Source organism: Centroberyx gerrardi, chromosome 9 (assembly GCF_048128805.1).
Source record: "Centroberyx gerrardi isolate f3 chromosome 9, fCenGer3.hap1.cur.20231027, whole genome shotgun sequence".
NCBI lineage: Eukaryota > Metazoa > Chordata > Actinopteri > Beryciformes > Berycidae > Centroberyx > Centroberyx gerrardi.
This window is the reverse complement of record NC_136005.1, coordinates 10,163,244-10,189,626: the sequence shown is the minus strand read 5'-3', so window position 1 is coordinate 10,189,626 and position 26,383 is coordinate 10,163,244. Positions and strand designations below refer to the sequence as shown.

General features: G+C 43.0%; 3 protein-coding genes across 5 annotated transcripts in view; 2 read left to right on the top strand and 1 right to left on the bottom strand.

The window, feature by feature from the left end:
* Positions 1–26,383, top strand: part of LOC139928106 (C2 calcium-dependent domain-containing protein 4C) — a 304,401-nt gene that overhangs the window by 50,007 nt on the left and 228,011 nt on the right. The gene's annotated exons all lie outside the window — the stretch shown is intronic.
* On the bottom strand, positions 8–13,464 carry gna15.1 (guanine nucleotide binding protein (G protein), alpha 15 (Gq class), tandem duplicate 1). The gene is made up of 8 exons (XM_071920507.2): positions 13,279–13,464; positions 12,670–12,831; positions 9,611–9,795; positions 8,779–8,933; positions 7,094–7,222; positions 5,741–5,870; positions 3,930–4,083; positions 8–1,437 (listed from the first exon to the last, which is right to left on the bottom strand). Exons 2-8 carry the CDS (start codon positions 12,818–12,820, stop codon positions 1,232–1,234), a joined length of 1,110 nt encoding a protein of 369 aa, XP_071776608.1. The 5' UTR covers positions 12,821–12,831; positions 13,279–13,464; the 3' UTR covers positions 8–1,231.
* LOC139928107 (guanine nucleotide-binding protein subunit alpha-11) overlaps positions 19,824–26,383 on the top strand; it is a 31,806-nt gene continuing 25,246 nt past the window's right edge. For all 3 annotated transcript variants that reach the window (XM_071920492.2, XM_071920491.2, XM_071920490.2), the window contains exon 1: positions 19,824–21,084. In XM_071920492.2, coding sequence (XP_071776593.1) covers positions 20,949–21,084 — 136 coding nt within the window. In that variant the 5' untranslated portion in view covers positions 19,824–20,948. The remainder of the gene's footprint in view (positions 21,085–26,383) is intronic.

Here is a 26,383-nt window from a genome sequence, read left to right as displayed (position 1 = left end):
GAGAGAGAGAGAGGGAGGGAGGGAGAGAGAGAGAGAGAGAGAGAGAGGGAGGGAGGGAGAGAGAGAGAGAGGGAGAGAGGCACCTTGATTTACACCTTAATCAGTGTGAACGACACCAATTAAAGACATGCTAAACAGAGACTGTAACAGGTGGAGGTAAAGATCTTACCTCATATTGCTGTTGTTACACACACGCTACTGTGGCAGTTAAATCATCTCTGTACGCATGACAGTTGACACAGACTGTGGCACTGTGCTGCAAAGCCTTGTTGAATATAGATAATGATATCTATGACATATTGCCCGGGTAAGATAACGGTAATCAATAGGGTTGGCACACTGACAGGTGTGCGATCTTTTGAAACACTGTGATAACACCGCAGACTCTGTAGTGACATGGATCATAGGAAACAAATTCACTGATTCACTGATTTCCAACCAAGCCCAGTGTAAGAGTGTGGACTATGCAACTCATGCATTGCCATTTACATATAATGGCACCTTATGTGTTTATTTTCGTGTGTGTACGGGAGTGTGTGTGCATACGTGTGTGCAGGCATGCGTGTACATGTGTGTATTCAGGCAGTCGTGAATGAGTGTGTGTGTTTGTGTGTGTGTGTGTGTGTGTGTGTGTGTGTATGTGTGGGCATGTGTGCCAATGCAGGGCCCCTCTCCACTTGTAAAAGTCATTATTCCCTTAATGGCGATGCAGCACTTCATGGCATCTCTGGTCCTGGTTCAATTATGGATCCATTCAGCCACTGTGTCGCCCAGCCACTTCTACATCATGAAAAACAGAAACAAACGGGACAAAAGATGCTGGGTGGGAGAACTGCGGCTGATTACTAGTTAGAAGCTCCTCGTTTGTGAGTCAGAGTCTTATCTGTCCGTGGCGTCCGATCTCCCAGAACGCCCCTCCCCCCGTCTCGTCCGTCCTAGATGAGAGGAAGAGGAGAGAAGAGTAGAACCTCGTCCCTCCTTTCTCCACCCGCTCCTTCATGAAGATCTGTTGAGGAAGAGGAGGAGGAGGAGTGGAGAGCAGGATGAAGGATGACGGCGGTCTGATTGTTCAGGCTTGAGGGAGAATTACTTCATATCCGTGCTACTTCATGTTTTCATGTGGAAAAGAGCCGACGTTTTGGTCAACAGGCCTTCACTGGAGTCTTCCAGTCCAGAACCTCCACCCTCCGTCCTTCCACCTCCCCCCCTGTTCTCCACCGGTGAGTCGAGTTCAGATGACTCCGTAGTCCCTGAGAGACTTGAGCAGCACGGTGTCCTTGACGTCGCTGAAGACCCGGCGGATGTTGTTGGTGTCGGTGGCGCAGGTGAAGTGCGGGTAAAGAGTCTTCCTCTCCTCCCTCTTGTCGCGGCTGAGCGCCTGCTGCTCGTACATCTTGCGGATGTAGTTCTTGGCGTCCTCCGCGTCCCGCTTCTTGCCTGTGGTCACATGGGTGAGGCGCAGGTGAGGGGTGGGAGCGGGACAAACGAGGAGAGGAAGAGATTTGGAGTGGGGCAGGAGAAGGAGGACATAGTATAAGGGGGGAGAGAGAAGAGAGAAGAATTTTAACTCTTATTTAACTAGGCAAATTGATTAGACTAGATTAGATTAGATTAGATTAGATTAGATTAACTATTATGTCCTTATGTGCAAGCTGTTGTGCAGAGCAAAAACACACAATTACAATCAACAGTCGGGGTATTTAGTCACTCTTACTTCAGCAATCCTTCCACACTTATCGCAAGACAAACAATACTTAAAGCTGCATTAGACAAGCTATTATACAAGCTATTGTACTCCCATCTTGCCAGCCTAAATCACAAAGTGGGACTGCATTAGAGAAGAGAGTTCCATGCCCACTAACTGAGACCCCATAGATTCCCCCTATCTGCCCGAATGAAAGCTGCCCATAGCTGAACTCGGTGCAGTCATCTACCATCAACAGCCAATCAGATTTCTGCACTTCCTTGCTTCCCTACCGATGTGATTGTGTTTCATGAACAATAGTTCCAGCTGACAAGTGCAAAATAGACAAGTTGATTACAGCCATTCAAAGCTTCCCAGTTCTCTACAACTTTTATTTGAAAGACTACAGGAATAAACGTCTCAATAAAGATGCTTGGAGAATGGTTGCAGTTTTTTCTGTTTATTTTCAATTTATGCTACCTAATTAGCGCTTGGTAGCTAGCTAGCTATGTTAAGTCATCAAAACATTGTAACGCTATGACAGGCAATACCAAAGCAGCAGAAAATACACTATTTGCCTGTTTACAACTTTGTAGCTGCAGATCACTACATAGATGCAACGGGAGCCTCTTGCACCGCCAACAAACCATCAGAATTCTCTCTGATAGTCTCTCACAGTGTGAACATGGGTCAAGAGCATATTCTTATTTACAACAGCAGCCTGTTGTCGTAGCTGCAGCCGGAGGGTTACACACAGTAACCCACAGGAATACAGCTTTATCTGTCATGGCAACATTAGCAACCCCTGGAGCGGCTAGTGGCTGCAATTGTTGTACAGAAAGTTCAGATTTGTCGTTAAGGTTAAATGGCCAGCAAGGAGCTTGACACCATATGAGTCATTATTTCGCCCTGCTGATGCTGATGGTGGAGCACAGTGGGCTTCCAGCACGCTGTTCCCCCAGTGCAGGCACACACACACACACACACACACACACAGGGGTGGGGGTGGTGGGGCAGGCCACGTAAGGAGCATGGTATTTATGGTTGCCATGGGTAACAGAGGTGGAGAGGGGGTGGGGGGTGGGGGGGCTGCCGGGGTGCCGCTCTACTGCCTTCCACACTAGCAGAGCTGCAGCCACATCATTAGCCACGCCAAATACCTGGAAGCAACTCTGAGTCAATCATCTGCCTTATGGACAGCAACGTGTGTGTGTGTGTGTGTGTGTGTGTGTGGGTGGGTGGTGGGGTGTGGTGGTGGGGTGAGAGAGTCAGGGAGCGTGAGAAAGAGAGAAAGAGAAAATCAATTGAAAGAAAGAAAGAAAGAAAGAAAGAAAGAAAGAAAGAAAGAAAAAGAACGAATGAAAGGAACAGGAAAAAGAAGAAAGGGAAAAAACTAAGCAAGCAAGCCAGACAGGCAGAAACAGAGAGACAGAAACAGACAGACAGAAACAGACAGACAGAAACAGACAGACAGAAACAGACAGGCAGAAACAGACAGACAGAAACAGACAGACAGAAACAGACAGACAGAAACAGACAGGCAGAAACAGACAGACAGAAACAGACAGACAGAAACAGACAGACAGAAACAGACAGACAGAAACCTCCACTACTGTAAACAGCATACTGCAGCTGGCCGGTGAGGCAGGAGAAGCTCTCCAGCACTGGGACTGAAATCACTTTGCAAATTACTTGTTGCGGTGTTACAGGCTCTGTGTTATTTCCATTGGGTGCAATAGGCTGGTGGAGATAGCTGCATGAAAAGCACATCAGCTAACAGACAACAACATCACACACCCGCAGACAACACACCCACACACGTTCATGCACACACACACACACACACACACACTAGCACAACTACACTACACACAAGCATTTACCTTCACCACTACATTCGCCATCACATTTTTCCTAGTTCATCAAACAAATTAGTTTATTATTTTAATGGAGCCCAGCTGTAAACCACACACACACACACACACACACACACACACATACATATATAAACAAACATACTTCCACATCTAGCTTCATTAACAGCGTATGCGGCAGGCGGGTGTGTTTACAGGGTGCTTGTCAATCTGCTGCCATTGATTGCACTTCCATAGACATCCACATGAAAACTTTCACACACACACACACACACACACAATCATTCATCAAGCCAGTCCCCAACCCCCATCCCCTCCACACACACATACAGACACACACAGACACACACACACACACACACACAGCTCACCTGTGAAGCCGGGGAAGTACTTCTGCAGGTCAGAGGTCTGGATCTTGTCGGCCAGGATGTCGGTCTTGTTGAGGAAGAGGATGATGGAGGTGTTGAGGAACCAGGGGGAGTGGATGGTGGTGTAGAACAGAGCCAGGCTCTCATGCATTCGGTTCTGGAGGGAGAGAGAGAGAGAGAGAGAGAGAGAGAGAGAGAGAGAGAGAGAGAGAGAGAGAGAGAGAAAATCAGATATGATACTAGAGGCTGCAGCACACAACTATTTTGAGATCGATATAGGAGAAGAGGATTTTCTTTGTTTGAGGTTTACAGGCAGATGAAGTACAGGTGGAAGAAGAGGAAGGAAAGGGAGCAAGGGGGAGAGAGAGAAAGAGAGAGATAGAGAGAAAGAGAGAGAGAGAGAGAGAGATGGGTAGACAGTGTAAGTAGCAGTGCAGTGAGTCCTGGGGGGATGATTTGGATGGGTGAGGTGGATGAAAAGAAGAGAGAGAAAAGGTGTTTTTTTGTTTGAGTTGGGTATAGCTAGACAAAAGTGTAAGCAGTACTGCAGTGAGTTTTTTCCGGAGCGAAAGGATGGATTTGGATGGTTGAGGAGGAAAAGGAGTGAGGGCCAGGAAAAGAGGAAGAGGGGAGCGTTAGGAGAGGAGGAGGGAGTTTATGGGGGGGTATGGAGCACATGGGGTTCACTGTGGAGGTTAATGAATGTGTTGGCAGACTAAAAAAGTGGCCAGGAGAGATAAACGGCTTAGTGAGGAGAGGGAAAGGGAGGACAGGATGAGCGGGAGGGAAGGAGGGATGGATGGACAGAAGCCGACGGAGGGCTGGAGCGGGTAAGGAGTTAGAGGGGGAGCGTGTTTCCTTGTGCAACAGTGAGACCTGTTGGTGGAGAGCGGTGGTGAGAGGCAGAGGTCGACTCGAATAATACTGACTGGCAGGGAGAAAGAAAAACACTCCTCAGGCCACGGATCAGCAGAGAGACAGGCAGACAGACAGAGAGAGAGAGAGAGAGATAAACAGACAGACAGACAGAGAGAGAGAGAGAGAGAGAGAGAGAGATAAACAGACAGACAGACAGAGAGAGAGAGAGAGAGAGAGATAAACAGGCAGACAGACAGAGAGAGAGAGAGAGAGATAAACAGACAGAGAGACAGAGAGAGAGAGAGAGAGAGAGAGAGAGATAAACAGACAGACAGACAGACAGACAGAGAGAGAGATGGAGAGATAAACAGACAGAGAGACAGGCAGAGAGTTAGAAACAGACAGACAGGAGGAGAGACAGACAAGAAAGGCTGGCAAAGAAATAGAAAGGCAGACAGGCGGACAATCGGGTAGATGGAAGATGGATAGATAGATAGATAGATAGATAGATAGATAGATAGATAGAAAGGACAGATTAACATGATGGGTGGAGGGAGGGGGGTGCAAAGGTAGACAAAATACCTCATAAGCAGTATGACCACATTAAATGATTTTGCTGTTTTTGTGAGCAATGTCCCTGCAATTCAGGTACTGACAATTTGGCCTCATATTGCTTTGAAAGCTCCCATATAAAAGCGATGATTGTCTGACTTCTTTTAAAGCTGACACACACTGCTAATTGGCATTCAAATTAGTGTGGCCCCCCCTGTGTGGCTGCCTTTTTGATTGTGATTTAGTTACTTCAAAGTTAAAGTCCCCTTTTCATGTTGCATTCCCGTTATTTTGTCCAGGGGAAGACAGACGGGCAGATAGACAACTTTCTGTACACACACATGTACACACACACACACGCACACACACACACACACACACACACAGAGACATAGGGCTCTCACATCGGTCTCTCTCTCCTCCAGGACCTGGTCGTACTCGCTGAGGGAGGCCAGGAAGATGAGGGAGGTGACGTTCTCAAAACAGTGAATCCACTTCCGACGCTCCGACTTCTGGCCGCCCACATCCACAATCCTGTCAGGGGCCGGAGGAGAGGAGGCAAGGAGGGGAGGGAAGGAGGGGAGGGAAGGAAGAATAAAAGAAAAAAAGACAGAGAGAAACGTTATGGGAGGGATTCAAATCTGCTCTTTTTTAGCGTTTATTCATTCAGGTAAGGGTTTTGATCTCTGCTGTACTTCGCATTGATTAAGTCCCAAACATTCACATCCAGTACAGCCACACACACCGACTAATGGCCTCTTTGGAAACTGCCTTGCTTATGGGTTTTGTAGTTGTAGAGGGAGGGGACAGCATGCCACACTCACTGTCCCCTCCTGGATTTTCCCAGCCAGTATAGGGATTCATACTGGCGACCAATCACAATCTGCTGATGCCGTCCCTATTTACAGTAGGATACAAGCTCTCTCATCTGTGTTCTTTCTAGTCTCGCCATCTCTTTTTTTCTCTCAACCACACACACACACACACACACACACACACACACACACACACACACACAGCTGTTTAGGTCCTAATAAGCTGAGGCTGTCTGTCAGCGGAGTAGAGGTGTAGCTAACACTAACAGACTATCTGCCATAACCCCTCCTACATGCTGTCACATGGGAAAACTCTTTTTCCACAGTTCACTGTGAATCCTAATGCAAATGAAGTGTGTCAAGCATGTGGCCTAAATTAATGCTTGGGACCATGATTGATTATTCTAAAAACCAAATATCTATTTATTAATTTTTTTTTTACCAAATAAAGAGTTCCTTTCCAAAATATCGTGTATCCATTTCGGGTAAATAGTAATTACCTGAAGTCCATCATTCAGTATCTAATTTTGTCATCAAGGACTTACGGTCAGCAATCCTTTAAAAAGTAACATAAGTTGTTTTGATTCTGTGCTCTCTATCCTTTTGAAAGCGTAGGTGTTTTGCCAAATGGTTGATGTCTCATTTTGGACTGAAAATGTATTTTGGTGTTTTGTCTGTTGAGCTCAGTCGGAGCCCACTCTGCTCTCTGAAGGCAACAATACCGACACGTTCAAAAAAGCACACAGAGCGACACCTCACTTCCCGGCAACGGCTTTGTACGGCAGCAATTGGAAACGTGATCCAGCTGCGTCCGAACGGGCACGGGCAGACAAAGCCTCCGCCAGAGTCAATAGTATTTTTTCACAATGCGGTGAATGAATGGCGCCGGTGTTACTCTGGGCCCCGTGACAGGCTGGTAATCTGAGTGTGGGCGCCGGCTACCTGAGCGTGATGGTCTTGACGTTGAAGGCGTAGTCGTGGATGCCCGTGGTGGGGAATCGAACTCGCAGCACATCCTGGTCGGTGGGGATGTAGTCTGGCGCGGCGATGCGGTCCAGATGAGTCATGTAGCTAAGAGAGAGAAGAGGGAAAAAAGGGGCAGAGAAAGGGAGAGAGAGAGGAGAGAGAAAGAGAGAGAGAGCATGATAAATTGGTGATAGTTTCTATGTTGTATGATAATGCTGAAAGCTCTATTTCTCCTGACTCCAATCTCCAATTTTAGTGATTTTCATATTCTAACTTCAAATGAAGGATTCCTGGGTTGAGAAAATTCTCTGACCCGGCCCTTGGGTTTATGAAACCTTCTCAAAACCAATTAGATTAACTCAAAATTGCATTGTCGTCAAGCTAAAAACAAGGCTCGACATGTTAGAAATGTGAGGTTTTCACCCAACAACAGCCGTTTCTAGGTATTGCTTGCGTTTACATCACATTCAGCCTCGGCGGTGTGAAAACGGACTGAGGTGAGGAGAGATATAAGATGAATTAGTGATGAAAAAAATAAAAAAAACAGTGATGAAAAACACAGGATGGGTGTGGAGTGAGTCCATATCACCCTGTGTACAGATGACTGCTTTGTGGCTCATGTTGATTCATCCTGTCATTAGATAAATGTTGACTGACTGTCTCTTATCATGCACACACTGTGATGATTGAGCTGCTTGGTAAACAGAGCAGAGCAGTGATAGAAAGAGAGAAAACAGAGACAGGCTGAGCTGATGCTTTGTTCTACGGTCAATTAGATATTTTGAGCATAAGGTAACTGATTTCATATTGAGAAAAAAGATTGCGTTTGAAGTCTGATTAGAAATTAGAAAGAGAGTACTTGGTGTTGCTCTGTTCTTTTTTATGACTATGTTATTACTTTTAAAACTGATTCATGTAGCCGGCCTCACAAGATGGTTGGCTGCGTTCTCGAAGGCTCTGTCATCAACTGGTGGTTTCAACATGGCTGAGAAATGGATGTATACTGTACAATCTGTAAAGGACTAGCGCCCCCCAGTGGACTGAGTGGAAAATACAAAATATACAGCTTATTAGGAGAGTGCTGCCTTAATAAATGGGTTGTTACTTTCTTACCAAGCTGCAAAGCTGGTATTCATCATAATTTTCACCTAAAAAGTTAATTAAAAACTTTCTGCCTCACTGGATAAATATCCCAACTCTAACTGTAAACAGAGATTTAAAAAAAATATCTTTATGGTTTGACCTAATGCATGTAGGCTATAAAATGTTGAGAAGACTTGGTGTAGACGAGACCACAAAGACACTGTATGCACGGCAAAAATGTAATGTCCATCTTAGCAGTTTAATATCCTGATTGGTCTGAAAGTCCTTTTTTTTTTCTTAAAACAAGTGAAAAAATCAATCATTTATCAACAAAAAAGTGGAGCTGTATCCTTTATTTCAAGATTTTGCCATCTGTTCCCACAAAATTCTTTTAACAATTAAGTTGCACTGAAACAAATGAAATGATCTCACACCATTGTCATATTTTTTTCACTTGTTTTAACAAAAAACATTTTAAATCTTAAGTAACACAAGATTAAATCAGTTGTGTGAAGACAGACATTTTTTGCTGTGTGTCCACTCATGACAGTGGCTCCCTCTACACTGCAGCTACTCACTACTCAGTGGAGTCCAGCAGCTGGTACTCGCGGCGGCGGCCGTAGCAGACCCGGATGCCCGAGTCGGCCCAGAGGCGTCGGATGGCGTCCACGTAGCCCCGGTCCAGCTGGGTCACCTGCACCGTGTCCACGTCCTGCAGCCACTTAGCACACATCTGAGGACAGGGGGACACACCGCATGTCAGGAGGTTTTATGCTAAACTGCAGCTCAAGTGTTTGTAACATTTGCCAATACACTGGATCCGATAATTAGGATTCCTTCTGTTATTAAACTAGGGTGAGCGTCTGTGTAGAAACCTGACATGGACGCTACAGGACCGGGCGGTGGATGAGAGTCAGCCTGTCATCGGGGGCCTTTAATTAGGCCCACAACATCTGCAGGGCTCAAGGATTCATTGTGTGTGTGTGTGTGTGTGTGTGTCCTGATGGTGAGGATGACGCTACTCCAAGTTTCTATTTATACTGAAAATATGCCAGCATGCATGTGTGTGTGCATGTCCGTGCGTGTGTGTTTCTGTGCCTGTGAGTTCAATGCCTCTTGTTTTATGCGGGCATAAAACAAATGAGAGTATGTGCCTGTCTGTGTGTGTGTGTGTGTGTGTGTGCCCACATACCCGCACACTCGTGTTCATGTCTGTTTGTGTGTGTGTGTGTGCGCGCCTGGGTGCGTCCTTGTGTGTTGCTGTTTGTTTTTAACTTGCCTTTTGTTTTATCTCTTTTTGTAAACCACTGTGTAACACTTGTTTTGAAAAGTGCTATATAAATAAGGCATTACTTCCTTACTACACACATATGTACACAGTACGCGTGTGCCTGTGTATGCGAGTCTGACCTCGTTCTCTGGGCTGGAGTAGGGGATCTTCAGGCTGGTCATGGCTCCTGTCATGGCCTTGATGGCAGTGAAGATGTTCTGGAAGATACATTTAGCGAAGGCCTTCCTCTCCTCCTCTGAGAAGCCTCTTCCGTGGATGATCCTCATCTGTCGGATGAAGGTGGTTTTCCCGCTCTCCCCGGTGCCTGAGGCGACACACAGGAGAGTAACAATGAGAACTTTTATAAAGTGCTTGGCAGAGAGTGAGACAAACAAGGCACAAAACACAAACAGTAACACAAATAGAAGGGCAACAACATGATTAAAAACATTTAACACAATTACTTAAAAACAAGAAGACACAGACTTTGCCAGCCTAATTTCCTCAGGCAGGCCGTTCCACAGAGGACGGGCTCTAATGGCAAATGCCTCTTCACCTTTTGCTTTCTAGACTGAGAAACGGCCCGAAGATCTCAGGCTGCGCTCCGGGCCACATAAGGTTAAAAGGTCTGAAACACTAGCTAGGCACCAGGCCTTTAGGAGTGATCAGTAAAATCTTCAAAATCAACTCTGAGAGTGACAGTGTAGGGAAGCGAGGATTGTGATAACAACTCTAGATGTGGTACCTAGCATTCTGTATAAGCTGGAGGCGTGAGGGGGGCCTTTAACTGAGGAATAGAGAGAGGAGAGTGTGTGTGTGCTTGGTGAGTTGTATTGAGATCTAATCTGCAAATCTGCCCACCAAAAACAGATTACCGCTCAATGCCTCGAACTCCTGGCCCTACAGGTACTTACAGTTTCCCCTCAAATTTCACCTTAAGTAGCTTCAAAGTTAGAAAAAAATTGTTTTTTCTTCATACTGTACGACAATGTCACACATATTCTGTATCTGCTCGTTCCAACGCTTCATTGAAGCTATATCACACTTATACTGAGTGAAATATTCAAACCCAAGATGGTATTTTTTATGGCTGCACATTACATCAAATGGAAAAGATCTAGATGTCTTGTGCATCATTTTCATACACATTTCCCTGTAATTCAGCATAACATTTTAGGTATCTTTGTAAACCTCGGGATCTTGACTAGAATTTAAAGTAAAGTTCTGTGGGTTTGACCAAAGCTTTGCCGTGAATCATGCGTTAGTAATGATGGCGACTGGCAGGGTGGAAGAGGTTGAAGTGGCACCCTAACGTTTGGTTTGAGGTTAAACAGCAACCAACATGTTGCTCTTTGAATCCCTAATACAAACATTTGAATGTAGGCGGACAATTGAATTCTACATCCATGTGTCATAGTGAGGCGAGAGACTCAACCCTAAAAGTTATTATGCGAGCGCAAAATGAATAATAGCTTGATGCAATTTACTGTAAAATCTGAACTGAACCGAGGAACTAATGGGAAAACATTTTGTAGTTTGGGAAAAGAATAATGGGAAAAGATCCAAATGTCTCTCTTGTATAACATATTTTCTACTGATATTCCTATTGATGCATGTCTTTCTATTGATATTCCTCTAAAGAAAATAAAGCCTGTAGCATTCCAGTAAACCATTGCCTTTAAATGATTAATTCATTCATTCATTGGCTGATTCAGTCAGTTGTTATTCATTCATTCATTCATTCATTGGCAAAGAGGATTATGAGGATTAGAATTATGACTCAAATCAAGGCTGACCTTATCTGGCTTCCAACAACATTATCATTGTGTCATGTTGATGCTGCCACAGATGTAACACTGCAGTTGCTACAGCATCATTTCACAGCTAATTACACACTTAAAGTGCGGGATGACTGTGTTAAAACCCTGCAGGTCGACCTCCACTAAACCACAAAGCATTCAGGACTCGACTGACAGGTGTTGTGGAACTGGAAGTTACCCTGCTGCTATGCTGATTTTCTCTCTGCTGTTCATTTCCCACCCGGTGTGATCAAGGTTTAACTTTAAGGAACCGGTAGATATAAAAAGAAAGAGGGAAACTTGATTTATTTCATATTTTCACTTCACTGTTATGTTCATATTCCCTGTTTTAATTAACGGCTGGTATTTTATTGCTTACCTTATTGGGTTTTATTGTTTTATTGTTTGTAAAGCACTTTGTAACACTGTTTTGTACGCTAATAAATGAATGTTTTCTTATTACTTAACATAACAGGTTGTCTTTGTTGTATACTGCTCCTGTACAGAGAGGAGCCAAGGCCACAGTGCAACACCACAACAAGCAGGGATTAAGTGGCATCTTCAAAGGGAAACACACTCTCAGCTTGTTCTGCCAAACACTTTCCTGAAATTCCTCAAGAAGTTTTTCAAAAGATCTTAAGGAAGATGGAAACCAGTCCTATGACACCAAACTGATGCCTGAAATGTTTGAAAATGTGTTTTATGGGCAGTCCTGGTCCTGTACATACTGTATATTAGACATTTAGATTTTTATACAGGAAATATGACTGTAAATATTTCTTTCAGCAATATCACACAATGCAATTCGATGGTGTCAATAGATTGCATCATGCTCTATCTCCATAACTCAAAACTGACAAACAACAACTGATATAGCCTAGGGGAAATTTGGGGAGATGTAAAGATGTAAGAAGTTAATTTCAACAGAATTTCCCTTTGAACCAACTTCATCTTGATAAGCCCTTATGCCTGGCATCTGGGCACAACTGACTTGACAGAAGTGTCAAAGCAAAACACTGATGCTATGCAGGTTACTAAAAACTGTCGTGAGACATCAAACAAGCTGTAAAGTATACTGTAGGTTTCAGTGCTGCACCTCTCTCGTCCCTTTCTTTGTTTAGCCTGAGCTCTTACCAATCCCCGTCTGCTCCATTCTTTACATTCTCACATGTTGACACATAGCTTTCTCTCGGCTCCGACTGGAAAATGGGCCACGCAATTTTAATTTGTAGGCCAAGTGTTCCCTAAGTGTCTACACTTCTTATTAACAGATGGATGTCAGTATGATCCGCTCTTAAATTACAGTTCTTAGCCTGTTTCCGTCATCTAAAAGGTTGATAAACTGTTGTGAGGCCAGACTATGTTTCTGAGTACAGCTGGTGTTGTCTACTGTTACTGACCTAGGAGCAGGACTTTGATTTCCTTTCGTTCCCTCTTCTTCTGCTGGTGGAGGATCCTCTGGATTTCTTTGTCCACTGCGATAGTCCTCCTCTCCTCCTCGGTCAGACAGCACACACAGGTGCGATGGCACCACTGCCAGCAGCCATCCATGGCCAAAACAGCTGAAATCAATTAGTTAATAAATAATCAGCCATAATGAGGCGATAACGATTGACAATACAGTCATTGTCAAGTGCGCCCAATTGATGTCATTAGTTTTTTCTGTCCCCAAAATCCATCAGGCTTCCCAGAATTTGCTTTAACGCGCCCGTGCTACTCCTGGAAATCCCCCGTGAATGTTGTTGCTGGAGAACGTGATCACTGCACAGCTACACACCGAGTCCTGAGGAGGTTAATTTTAGCCAACGTTTCATCTTTTAACCCACTGTAACAGATGGGCTAGGAGCTCTATGTCAATTCTCACTGCAAACTGCCTGGCCCTCTACAAAGCATTCATGTGGTTGAGCCAACTTTTCTAATTCAGCCTGTTGGTTCACTAAGACAAGTCTGTTCAAGAAGAGCGTGGAAATTACGAGCATTAAACAGTATCGGTAGCTATTGTTCGTTACCTTCAATCACTTTGTCACACTCCTCGGAAATGAGCAGAGAGACACTTTGATTGCTTTTCGCGGTCCATTTCCCAGCGTGTCCACCATCCACTGACACCAACACCTCTCCACCTGCGCAAATACTGCCGTTCACGCGCAGTAATAACCGCCTTATTGATGCGGCGTTAAAACACTTTTCAACTCAAACTGAACGACCTGCTCCTCGGGAAAGTCCACCGCCTCTACAGTAGAATATGCAGGGTATGTAGTTTGGTGAAAACACGCTCGGCGCTGCCAAAGGAATGCGCCCTGGGTGACTGCTGCGTCAAGCTAGCGAGAGACAGCCAGGACAAACCAGGAAGTCGGGCGATTTGGCCTTTAAATCAACAACAATCGCAACGACAGTCACAGTCACAATCAAATATAATAACAATTGGCTGATGTGACTCCACTTTTCTGGAGTTTGATAAAAGAGATGGCAGTAGATTTCATTAGGAAGCCTGGTGTGGAAATGGATATAGACTAGTGGACCGGTATAGATACATGGGAACAGTCTTTTATAGCAGTGGTTCTCAACGTGGGGTCCAGGGACCACCAGGGTTCCTTGAGGGGGTTAAGGGTGTCCCCAGCAAATTGATGAACTGTTAAACTTCACCATTATTTCATTTGAAGTTAACACAATTAGAGAATGCAGAAGACTGACTCTGATCATAGTTTCATAGTTTGTCTCTCAGCCTACAATACAGATAGTCGTGGAATTCTGGACAAAATCATATCTAACAATCTGATTTGGGTTCGAGAGACAAAATCTCATCAAATGGGGGTCCGTGTCCCTAATGTGAACTAAATTAGGGGTCCTTGATATGAAAAAGGTTGAGAATCACTGATCTAGCACCCGGAAGTTCAAGCCAAACACAGATGCTCTCATCAGAAAGTCCCACCACCAACAGCACTACCTAAGGAAACTCAGTTCCTTCAAAGTCCATAGCCTACTCACCTCCTTCTATACTTCTGTCACTGAGAGCATCCTGTGTTTCTCCCTCGTCTGCTGGTCTGCATCTGTCTCAATCAAGGACAGAAACCATCTCTAAGCCATGCTCCAAGATCATAGCTGTGCTCCTGAGAAGCCTGGCCCCGTTTTATGAGCAACAGGTTGTCAACAAAGCCGGCAGCATCATAGGAGACAGTATACTGACCCACTTGAACTGCTCCCACTGGGATGACATCATTTGTATCAAATAGAATAAAAGACAAAAAGCAAGTCTATAATAATAAGTCTTAAGAAGTGATTTACTGTAAAAGATGATAATGATAATTTATTTGGATAGTCCAATGCTGATACTCAACTTCCTATCAAGTGACTATAATGTGTCACTAAAAAGACTCCTGAGTTTCAAGTGATACTCATAACTATGTGAAAAGTGGTCTCAGGTCAGGGTTGGGGTATCTATAGTGATACCACAAATAGGCAAGTGACACTTTGTTGAACATTTACTTTTTGTCACCTGTTAGTTGAGTATCAACAAGTAGCCTATTGGGGTCAATAGAACAACAAAAATCATATTAAAATACTCAGTGGAATCATTCTATTAAAAACGGAATTAAACTATATCTGTAAAACGGATAGTTATTTTGTATTACTCCAAAAAGTTGCAGTATACGTATGTTCGTCAGAAAAGGTTTTATTTTGAAAGTTCGAACGGGAAGTAGATGGTTTTATTCTCGCCAGCTTGACACTGTTTGAATGAGTGCGCTGCTGTGCGGATAAAGTTTCGGTGGCTCATCTCTCCTGGTTTGCTGCCGCGGCTCTGCCTCATGTTTCAGGCAGATTTGGCTTCACAGCTCAGAAGGGAGCAAAACAAGAGTTAAATCACACAGCAGCAGAGACCCTGAGACCTTCAGTGTTTGGCAGTTTGGATGATAAAACTCTGAAAGGTTCATGACTTGGTTTTTTTTTTCTCTGAACAGAACTGGTTGTATGAACAAAGATACAACTCAGTTAACTTCATTAGATTCAAATTCTTCTCGTTAAAGTAGATTTGCCAACTTTAATGTCGCTGTTGCATTTTTGACCAACAGTTCATCTTAGTTCAAAAGATAACCTCCCTTCGGAGGATTAGAAGGATACTGTACAAATATGACAGGGAAACTATAATCTGTGTATAATATCAATATCAATGTGATAGGAATATTATGGTGATACCATAGAGGGTACAAAATACATATAAGGTCACAAAATACAGATAAACTCACTTTTGAGTGCCACAGACACACTATTTAGGCTATTTATTTATTTTTTTAAGCAATATTATAGTGATTTTTCTTTAAGGCATCAGGTTATGAATCACTGAAAGTGTTTTCCAAGGAGAGATGAGGTGCAAAACAGGTATTTTGTCACTCCTTCCCCTTGCCAGCTCTTTGGATGTCAATCTTTTGTCTTAGCCAGAAGAACCGGTTTGTCCAGGCTTTCATGGTCTCAGATATTAAGATCGCCTGAGCTGCACACATTACCATGGGAACAAGGTGTGTGTGTGTGAGAGAGAGACAGAGAGAGAGAGAGAGAGTTTGTCTACTCCAGCCACATTAGGCAAAATAAGGTGAAATGTGTCTTCTTAAGTACTTTAATGCTATAGGCTACTGTATGTATATTGTATAAGTGTGTAAAGGTATAATACTACCACATGTATATATATAAACATACTACATGTACAACATATAGTACTATATTGTATGACACATGATGCACTTGTGTATTTTCTTTAATCATTTGATCACAATTTTATGTTCACTTTAATCTTTATACATTACTATTATTACCATTATTACCTAATGGTTATCTTTCTTCTTCCTTTATTATTTTTCCTTTGTTGTTTCCCTCTAAATGCTTTGGCAATACAGATGTACATGTCATACCAATAAATCAAGTTGAAAATTGAAGAAATGAAATTGAGAGAGAGAGGGGGGGGGGGGGGGGAATCAAGGGAGGACGAGTGAGAAGAGTGCAGAGTTGAGAGCTAGAATGGGAAAGAGAAAGAAAGAAAGAAAGAAAGAAAGAAAGCAAGGAAGAAAGCAAGAAAGAAAGCAAGAAAGAAAAATACAATACAACCCCTTACCTCACCCACACCTACAAACACTCCCCCGCCACGCCCACACACACCCACACACTCCCACACACTCCCCCACCACACCCACTCAACTACAAAAGAAAGGCAGAAAGACAGAGAGAGAGAGAGAGAGAGAGAGAGAGAGAGAGAGAGAGAGAGAGAGGAAGAAAATGAGGGAGAGTGAAGAATTGAGTGGGAATGGGAGATAGTAAAATTGTAATTCTAAAACACACCTTTATTTTGACAAGAGAGAGGGAGTGAGAGAGAGAGAGAGAGAGAGAGAGAGAGAGAGAGAGAGAGAGAGGGTGGTGGGGGAATACAGCATGGTAAGTGGGTGGGGACTGACAGTAACAGGGAAGTGTCTGCCTCCCTCTGCCAGATACAGGAAATTAGGTATCTGCATGTGGCGCTGTCCCGCTGGCAGAGGTGAATCCTTCCGAGCAGCAGGAGGGGAAGAGAGCAGAGGAGAGCAGAGCAGAGGAGAGGAGAGGAGAGGAGACTTTGTCCCCCGTCTCTGGCTGCTGTGGGAAACTGAGGACGATTAATGATTAATCTGACAACAGCCATCAGAAGCTGTGTCATGCCGGAGACGGAGCAGCACAGGCTGTTTCCTCTCATGTTTACACGACTTCTGACAATGAATTAACACACGGATTATGTAAACTGTTGCTCAGCAGTAGTTATCGTTTAAACACTAGACTTCTAGGCGTTGGAGATTTATTTGGGCAGGCATTAAAAACACAGCAACAAAAGGGGAAAAAACAATTTTTCACGAGTTTCAAAACATACCTAAAACATGTAAAACAGAAAATACAATTTGAAAATGCATAGAAAAAAGGAAAAATGAAAAATGGAGATGTCACCTTGCTGAATGCTCCCTGCAAATTGTCTCTGATTGTATACTATCCATGTTGTTTCTTTCCATTTTAATTGACATACCCCTGATGGAGGCACCTATGCTGAAATAAGTATAGTAGCCATAGAAAAATAAAGGCTTTTTAACATTTGCACACACAAAAGTAGAAAGCCTTGGTTTCCTTATTTGAAGCCTTGACTCCAATGAGCACCTCTAAAGACTTTAATTTGGAGAAGCATAAAGCAAGGATGCACTTAAGTATCCACTCAAACAATTAAAAAAATGCTGTAAAAGCCTAAAAAGAAATTGTAATACCAACATAAGATGGAAGACGCTTAGACACTTCACAAAAGAGACAAAGAGAGAAAGAAATGCTTAAAGAAAAAAGCAAAGGGGACCAAAGAAAAAGAGGAAAAATGCAGTAAATATAAAATTGTTAAGCATATACTGAAAGTGTGTTTATATGTGTGTTGTGTTGTTGTCCAGTTTGACCCAGACAAACTGTGACTAGTGTTTTAAGTATTGAATGATACTTTTATTACTGTAATATACTGTAACTTTACATAATGAAGAACTGAGATTGTCTAAGATTTCAGTACCAGGTTTTGTCTTTATGAAGTTATGTACTGCGGGTTAAAGGGAAGAAATAATCTCCCGTGAGATGTAGACAGGGAGTTAAGATGGGAAATAATTAAAGTAGATGTGTGTCATGTTAATACTGCAAATATAAAGCAGGTGTTTTCAGTTTGTTGAACGACATGGCAGATGGTTCAAAGTGTCTGGTCATATTTTCTGTATAGTGTGAGTCACAGTCAGGTTATATCATAGTGAGATGTGGGCAGGTCAAACTGTAATCTCATGAGTCACGTCTGAGGATTTTCCTGATCATACCAAGCATACCGAGCCCCAGCGGATGACACCTGAACCTCTTCACACTTTCAGCTTACAAGTTCACCGTGTCTCTTAGCGTACGAACGCTCGAGAGCTCAATTTCCTGACCTGAAATTTGAAGAAACTTTAAGCCCTCCCAATCCCTTAATCAGTTTTCTCACTTAAATGACTTAAAGACTTAAATGTAGCTGAATTGACTCTTTTGCTTTGTTACCTGCGGCTATGCTGCACAGGCTGGGTGTAGTTCACCTATTAGGATTTGAATAAGTGACTATGAATGAAGACTTAAATGCCCGTACAGCCTTAAGGCATTCATTTGTGAATTTGTTCAATCTGTTTGGGTGAGAATCCCAACTATAATGTTTACCAATCCTTTGCAAAAATTAAAGGAAAAGAGGTTTTAATACAGAGCAGAGTATTTTTTATTTTTTCTTACACTCTGCCCAAAAGATCAAATAGATAACTAAGCAATACAAATGTGATGCATTGGTACCAAGTTTACAATTGGTGTAAATGACTTTACCCGAGTCTTGCAATTACATAAGATGTCCACAAGATGTCACTTGGCTCAACAACGTAGTCTGCCAGACTCCTTTCTTACTACTGAACCAATGGCACAGTGAGACAGCTGTCAATTATCAGGATATAGACACAGATGGAAGATAAAACCTGCCTTATTTTTCAACAGAATGCATTCAGGGTAAAGTATTTAGATAAAGATTAAGATGGATGAGACTTTGCAGGCCTATTGGTCCAGCGGAGATGATGATGATGATGATGATGATGATGAAGCATCAGCTATGGTGCTTTAGTCTTCATAGGCAATACTGCTTTAAGAGACCTTATGTATCTGTTGTTGACTTAAGAGACCCTATGTAGGCTATCTGTTGTTGATCATCATCACCACCACCACCACCACCACCACCACCACCACCATCATCATCATCATCGTCATCATCAGTGCAATAGTAATAGGGAGAGGCCCGGTGAGCGATAAATGGAATTTTGACATGATGTCAGACAAGTCATTTACTGACATAGATGATTAAACCTGGTTGAGACCCAGCAAGCCTAAAACTGCCAGAGGAGAGTTTCCCCTTTGGCTGATTGCAGAGGCTAAGTATTCCACATGATAGTGTTGCTCTGATGCCCAACTTGGGCTGAATTTATTAATGGAAGTAACGGTGGCAAAGGGTGAGTGTAGTCCTGCCTCACACCTCAGACGCTAACCAAAACTGGTCCCTTTGCATGGGTTTTTTTGTGGGGGATTTTTGTAAGGTGAATCAATATCACGGATTTTACAGACAGGATGAGTCTGACAACTTGAGAGATATCGGTCAACTGTCTCTGTAATACCTACACAAGTTACGTTGCTCAGACCCATTTATAAGATAGCTGATGACGCTGTAATTGATGACTTGGAAACAGGCAAGATCTAGATGGACGTCGCTGGTGTTTGACAGGGGATGGGCGTTGCCCGTCCAGTCAAATGTCTGTTTCTTTAGTTGACACGCCTCCAGAAGGAAGACTTCTTCTCAAGCAAACTTTACAACAACCAGACCGTAGGTACCCGCCCAAGACGCCCCCGAGCTCCGTTTCCATTTGCTTTGCCTCTGTCAATCACCTGTATCCCAAGCGACGTCAGCAGCAGCGCCACACCGGGGCTGATGAGTGGGTGACGAGCGATCAGCACCAGGAAAAAATAGTAGGGGCGATGAAATGCAAGGACTACAAGGGCCCATTTGACTGTCAGTAAGACATTTGCGCATTTTTCAACATTTGATCCTGGCGACGTCTTTTGGAGAACACTAACACAATGGAGGCCTTTTCCCAGACTGAGCTTTCTGCTTAGCCAGTTGGCTGCAACAGCAGTGATGGCTAGCTAAGCTAACGTAGCTAGCTTCCCATTTAGCGAGCTATCCTAGTGAGCTAGCTTGGTCACTGGGTGCCTCGGCTTGCAAGTAGATTTCAACAGGATAGCTACGTTGAACGTAATTATAAGGCGGGTAATTAATGCGGACTCTAGTTTTTACCTTCATCGAGTGTTTCTGACAGTGAGCTCGCCTGTCGGTTTGTTGTTGGTTTAGCCAGCAGATGGACAGTTTGACGGGCGCTCTTTGTCACTGCGCGGGCGTATGCTGTTGGTTTTGGGGCGGCTAGGCTTGTTCTCGGCTGGGCAGCCAGCAGAGGGATTGTACAAATGTGGCAGTGGCAGCCAAGTGTGTCCCACTGTCTCTGGGACCCAACTTGGTAGTTTGCAATACGAAAAACGTATTTTTGATGTGTTGTAAGAGTGCCAGACTGAGAGGCTAACCACCTGCTGGGAAAAAGACTTTGAAACACGTTATCACAGTTTGCAAATTCATCTACTTGTGACGCTAGCATAGTTAACGTTAGCAGCATTTAGCTTGCATGCTAGTTAGCTTATTTGAGCGAGTTGTGCAAACTAATTTCATCTATTTTGGCAGTGCACCAGGGAAGTTGCTTTGTACCATCATCAATCTATTGGGATGATTTATTCGTGGATTTGTTGCATTGCTACTTTTCTGTGATCAGCTGTCAGTCACTGTAGCCTGAGGATTTACACAAGACTTTGACTAAGCTGTCAAATATTTGACAGCAGCTTTGCCATCAACAAGGAAGGCCGAATTTTGTACCAAGCAGCAAGCCTATCAGACGTACTTAACAGTATCTGGACATATTTGTTGAAAGCAGATTTTTTTTTGCAAATATCTGTCAACATTGGGCTGTCACTCAGAGGGAACTTTTATTTATTTGATACTTTGAGTGAGGTGTAGCAAAGCGCCCCATGTAAGACGGGCTTTTCAGCTCCTGCGGTGATGACTTTAGAATCCATGATGGCTTGTTGCCTGAGCGAGGAGGCGAAGGAGTCCAAACGAATCAACGCTGAGATCGACAAACAACTTCGGCGAGACAAGAGAGATGCAAGAAGGGAGCTGAAGCTGCTTCTACTGGGTATGCATGAATCAGAATATCTTGACCATCATCTAGTCTCTCTCTCTGTCACTCACTCACTCACTCACTCACTCACTCACTCACTCACTCACTCACTCACTCACACACACACACACAAACGCAAACCAGATAACGTTAATGCACGAGCTATTGATTTGAATGTATTGTAGATTTGTTGCATGCAACACGCTGTGCTATTGCATAACGTTCCCCTGGTTGCCACAAAATTTCCCTAGGTTATGTATGCAAAACAACTTTCAGATGCGGTTCAGATGTTGGTTCTAATCTAGCATGAGGCAACTCAATGCAGCCATTGACACAGGCCTTTTTGCAAGGGTTTGTGAGATAAGCTTGTAATGATTTAAAAAATTGGTTTGAATCAATAAAATTTACATGGACATGGAAGCTGTGTAGTTTGTGTCCATAGCTCTTCTCCAACTCCCATCCCGTGTTGCAGAAGTTGAAAAGATCAGCAATTAAGCAAGTAATTAGATCTGAGCTTGGGTCACCGTTTGGGATGTCCTCTTGTCCCTCTTGTATCTCCAGGGCGGACATAAAGGCCCTTTGACAGTGGCTGTCAGGTTGATGACATGCTTATGAACAAGACAAGTTGGACAACCAATCATAGGATAACAGAGGCAGGAGATTGCTTTCACTGCTTGCTGGGTCTCAATGAAAACCATGTTGCTGTGTTGCCTTGAAATGTAGTTGATTTGTCTATGATGGCAGCCTTTATAAGGGTCTTGTGGTTGCAGGTCATTGATGCATGTTTGAGGCTTCATTTTGACTAAGGTCTTTGCAACAACTCATAAAACACTAATAAAAATTGCTTTCATATAGGAAACAGATGCTAGGTTTTTTACTGGATTACCATTCCAGTGGCGTTTGTTGGTGATTTATGTGGTAAATTGTTAACATTAATCTCTTGTAAGCAAAGACTATTGTTTTAGGTCAGTAGCCAGTAGTAAACCTGGTTATTGTAATTCAGGAGTGATAATTTGATTTGTTCGTTAGCCAATTAGTAGCGAGTTAAAACCATAGGACTTAATCCTGATTACCTGGATTATCAAACAAGAGTTTGTCCAAGTAAAGCTGGCAAAGCTTCTGATGCAGCCGGCCTGTGGCCTCACAGCCAGCTGTCTGCAGTTCCCTCTTTTTCATGCTCCTTCCATAGTCCTCTTCCATATTAGAGTTCTCATCTTATCGCCTGCCTTGAAACTCTCATTTGTCTCTTATGATGAAAAGGAGTTAGTTTTAATTAAGACTGTTTCAAGCATTTTGTCAGTGTCTAGTCGAGAGGTGGCCCTCATTGGGAAATGACTGGTTTCCAGAGACTAGGCTGTGCCATCCACAGGCCAGTTTTCATGTTTAATGAATAGTAGCAGAGCCATTCTACTCCTTGATGTGAAATTCTACTGATCCCCGAAGGAGAAATTTGTCCTTTTACTTGTCCCCCTTCGCAGGGAGGTCAGAGGTCAGGGTCAGCTACAGAATAGCCTCCCTGGAGCTGCTAGGGATTCAGTGTCCTGCTCAAGGACACTTCAGCAGGGCGGTGGCTTGCTGTCACGTGACGGGTGATTGAACCCGGGTCCTCTGGTTGAAGGATGCTCTCGCTCATCACTTCACCACCCAGCCAACAACTTCCAACATTGCACAGACTAGCATCTTGTAAGGAGTCCCAACACTGTGTTGTCAGTACTCAGTTCCCATACAATGCCTATTTAAGAGTAGAAATGTGGGATTTTTTGTATGGAAGTGTAAAAAAAGTCTACTTCTCCTGCTTATTGATTGTCTCACACCTACACTGGCCTGACTGATAGGGATGTCAGTGCCAATCTTTCTCACCCAAATACCATTTGCAGCTACATAACACATACCAAGTAGTATCACTCCAGAGTACAGAAAATAACTGGTTGACCAAAATAAAATGATGGCAACAGTCCTTGCCATAGAACAAGAGTAATGATGCAAAGTTAAACCTCGCACACTGCTGTCTTCTCATTAAAGTGTATGCCGTTGTGCATATGTTGTTTTTCGTTATAATGACACCAACACAACTGCTGCCCATATGGACCGAAATGCTAAAATATATGATACTACTACATTTTTGGTGTTTTGAGTGAAGTAACTTGTTGTGCAACCCTAGATCTGAGGTTGTCATGATTATATTTAAGCCAATTTGGTTGATTTTCAGCACTTAGTGTTTGTCCTGAAACACACTTCACCGTACAGTAGGACATTGCCACCAAACACCAACCAAATGCTGGTAAATTATATTTTTTTTATGAACTTTGTTTATTGATTTTTTTATACACAAATTGACAATAATGTTAAAGCGCTTGTGAGTGACAGTGTCATATTATAGTAGTACAGTAGAAAAAACAACAACATACAATACATAGCAACTACAAGGAAAACACAACAAACAGTCAGCTTGGTCATATTTCACATATTACAGTAAACATAATAACCTCACCCATCAGGTCAGAATAAGAATAAATAAAAATAATAAGTAAATAAGATAAAATGGGATCTTATTCGGGGATAACTGGGAAGGTAATTTTCTCTGCATAGGCAAAGAAAGGCCCCCACATCTTTTTAAATCTCTTGGAAGAGCCTTTCAATGTATATCGGATTTTTTGTAAATTACTCTGTAAATTAATTCTGTAAATTATTGAAAATTTCTTTTAACCACAGAGTGTGAGAAGGCGGCGTTGGTGATTTCCATCTCATTAGTATTAGACGTCTAGCCAATAATGTTACAAAAGCTATCAGATCCGCTTGGAGCCTAGGCAAAGGCAACTGAGGGATGCCGAACAGAGCAGTAATGGCATTAGGTTCGAGAAGTGTCCCAGTTAAATGCTGGTAAATTTTGGCTGAGGTTGGACAGGTTTTTTTTTTTTTTTTACTGCTCTGTCCACTTTGGCAATAACCAACCATTGTTTTGAGGTTGTTTTCTATTCCACCGATCATATTTGGTTGGTGAAATCATCAAAGTGGCTGATGAATGTTGGAAACCACCAGTTATTGTGAACACCAACAGCACAATTTTCCATTGTGAACATGTGTAGACCAGGACTAAACAGTCTATCAGACTTCATTTCTGTTCATTAGCTTTTTGTGTGTGTGTGTGTAACCAATGATATAAAATAACAGATACCAAACTATTGGTATCTGTTGACATTTTGGTGTAGTGTTGTGACAACTCGATGTGAATGAATACTAAGCGATACTGACGGACTGCTCCTCCACGTGCAGAATTGAAGGCTCCAAATCTTTTGGCTGTGCTAGTGTGTTTGGGGACTGGCAATACACAAAAGGCATCTGTTGGTTCAGTTGGCCAACATATTGTCAAACATTGATTAGAAATATAAAAGTGGTGGGCGGAAAAAAAAATGCATTATTGTCCTGCTTTTCCTGCTCACAGATGAGATGGTAGGATGGTGACTCACTGAAAGAGAATTGAAAGAGATTGATTTGGAAGACTGCCCTTTTCCCTCATCACGACCCATTTTTTGATGAAAATGTTAAACTACAAATTGCAGGAGGCAAATTTTTTCAGCTGGCGGTGGGAGTCTGCTGTCACATTATTTAAGCTTGTGTAAAAAAGATCTAAGCACCATCTAGCTACAGTATGAGTTATAGTGTAGTCTGGTTGTCTCACTTCATTTGGAATCTATTATGGGGCTCTCTGATCCTTTTATAGACCTCCATGCACAGTGTAGCTTCCAATGATGTTTTTGGCTGCATATAATTCAGGTCAGGAAACTTAAGTTTTTCATCCACGGTCCACAGTGGTTGGTGGATTCCGGAATTCACGATTTGCTTTCACATTTTTACCAGTCACATTGATTTCAAGAATACAAATCAACCTCAAAGTATTGGTTAGTTGCCTGCCAAAGTGGCTGGTAAGTATGGTCATTTGGCTGGAATTAATATCTCACCTTAATGTTGATGACTGAAATGTTTGTTGATTATGCAATTCTATCCTAAATTGTGTATGAAGCTTTAAACCTCCTCCCTAACCGTCATAGCTGTTGGTTACTGTTGTCTAGAGTTAGGTAAGATGTAGTGCAAAATGCTTATCTGCTGCCTATACTTATGCAGATGGCAGGGTAGTTGTGGCATTTGCGGTTTTGTCTGATGTTTTAAGTGGAGGAAATTATTCCGGCTGTTTATCAGTAACAGGCTGGCTCTCCTCAGTGGTGTGGTTAGCTAGCTCTGGGTTGGCATGCAGGCTGAGGAAGAGCCAGGGTCGGAGGAGCAGTGTGCCGCCTGCTCTGTAGCTAATGAAAGTCACAAGTAATTAAATGTGTACAGCCGGAGCACAGGGAGCCGCAGTAACAACACCCGTCTATGAGCTTTCCTCAGTTAATACTATACGTTTCATTCATACCAGGATGACTGTGTGTGTGTGAATGCGTCTTTGTAATCTGCTGTTGTCGATCATACATTGGTATCTTAATTTGCCTTAATTGACACATATAAGCTACAGCTTTTATAGGATGTCTGTTGATGAGCCATAGTGATCACAGACCTATCACATAGTGATAGGTCTGTGTTTCTTTCCTCTGATTAGGCCTTGTCCCTTTAACTAGAATGGTCAGGGATGTGCATTTTGTATAGTGTCCGTAGTGTGTAGCCTACTGTCTATTCTGTCAGTTGTATATCCTGCACTGTCCCCTTGCACTAAGTGTGAGGTCCTGTTATCCCTGAACCACGTGTGCCAGTATGTACTTATGTCATTATGTGAGTTGTCAATATGTTACTGCACCAATTTGTTTAAGAAAAATTCCTTTACGTTACTTGTACTTAGTGAATAGTCATTGTCCAACTGATGTGATCAGGAACTAAAAAACAAAACTAGGAAGTAATTTTCCATTTGAAACATGTGAATTGAAAGTCCAAAAATATTCTGTGTAGCAGAATTGTTTTGGGGTTAACCCTACATGTTGACAGGGATATTCCCTCTTCCTCTCCTTTTGGTCTGGTGACTGCATTGTTTGAACTGGCCTAGTGTGCGCCTGTGTGCATGAATGTGTGTGTCACTTGTGAACTTAGGTGCCAGTTCCCAGCACTTGATCACATCGTTTTACACATTATAGCAGTGTGGAAACACACTAGTTACACATTGTAGCAGTGTGGAAACAATGACTGGAAACACTGACTTTCACTTTTCCTCTGTGGGTCCTGTGTTGACTGATGGACCATTTGGTTAAGTCAGGCATATGGATAGAAACCTGTAAAACGTGTACTAGTGCATACAGTACAAATCACATGTTATTTACTTTTGCAAATT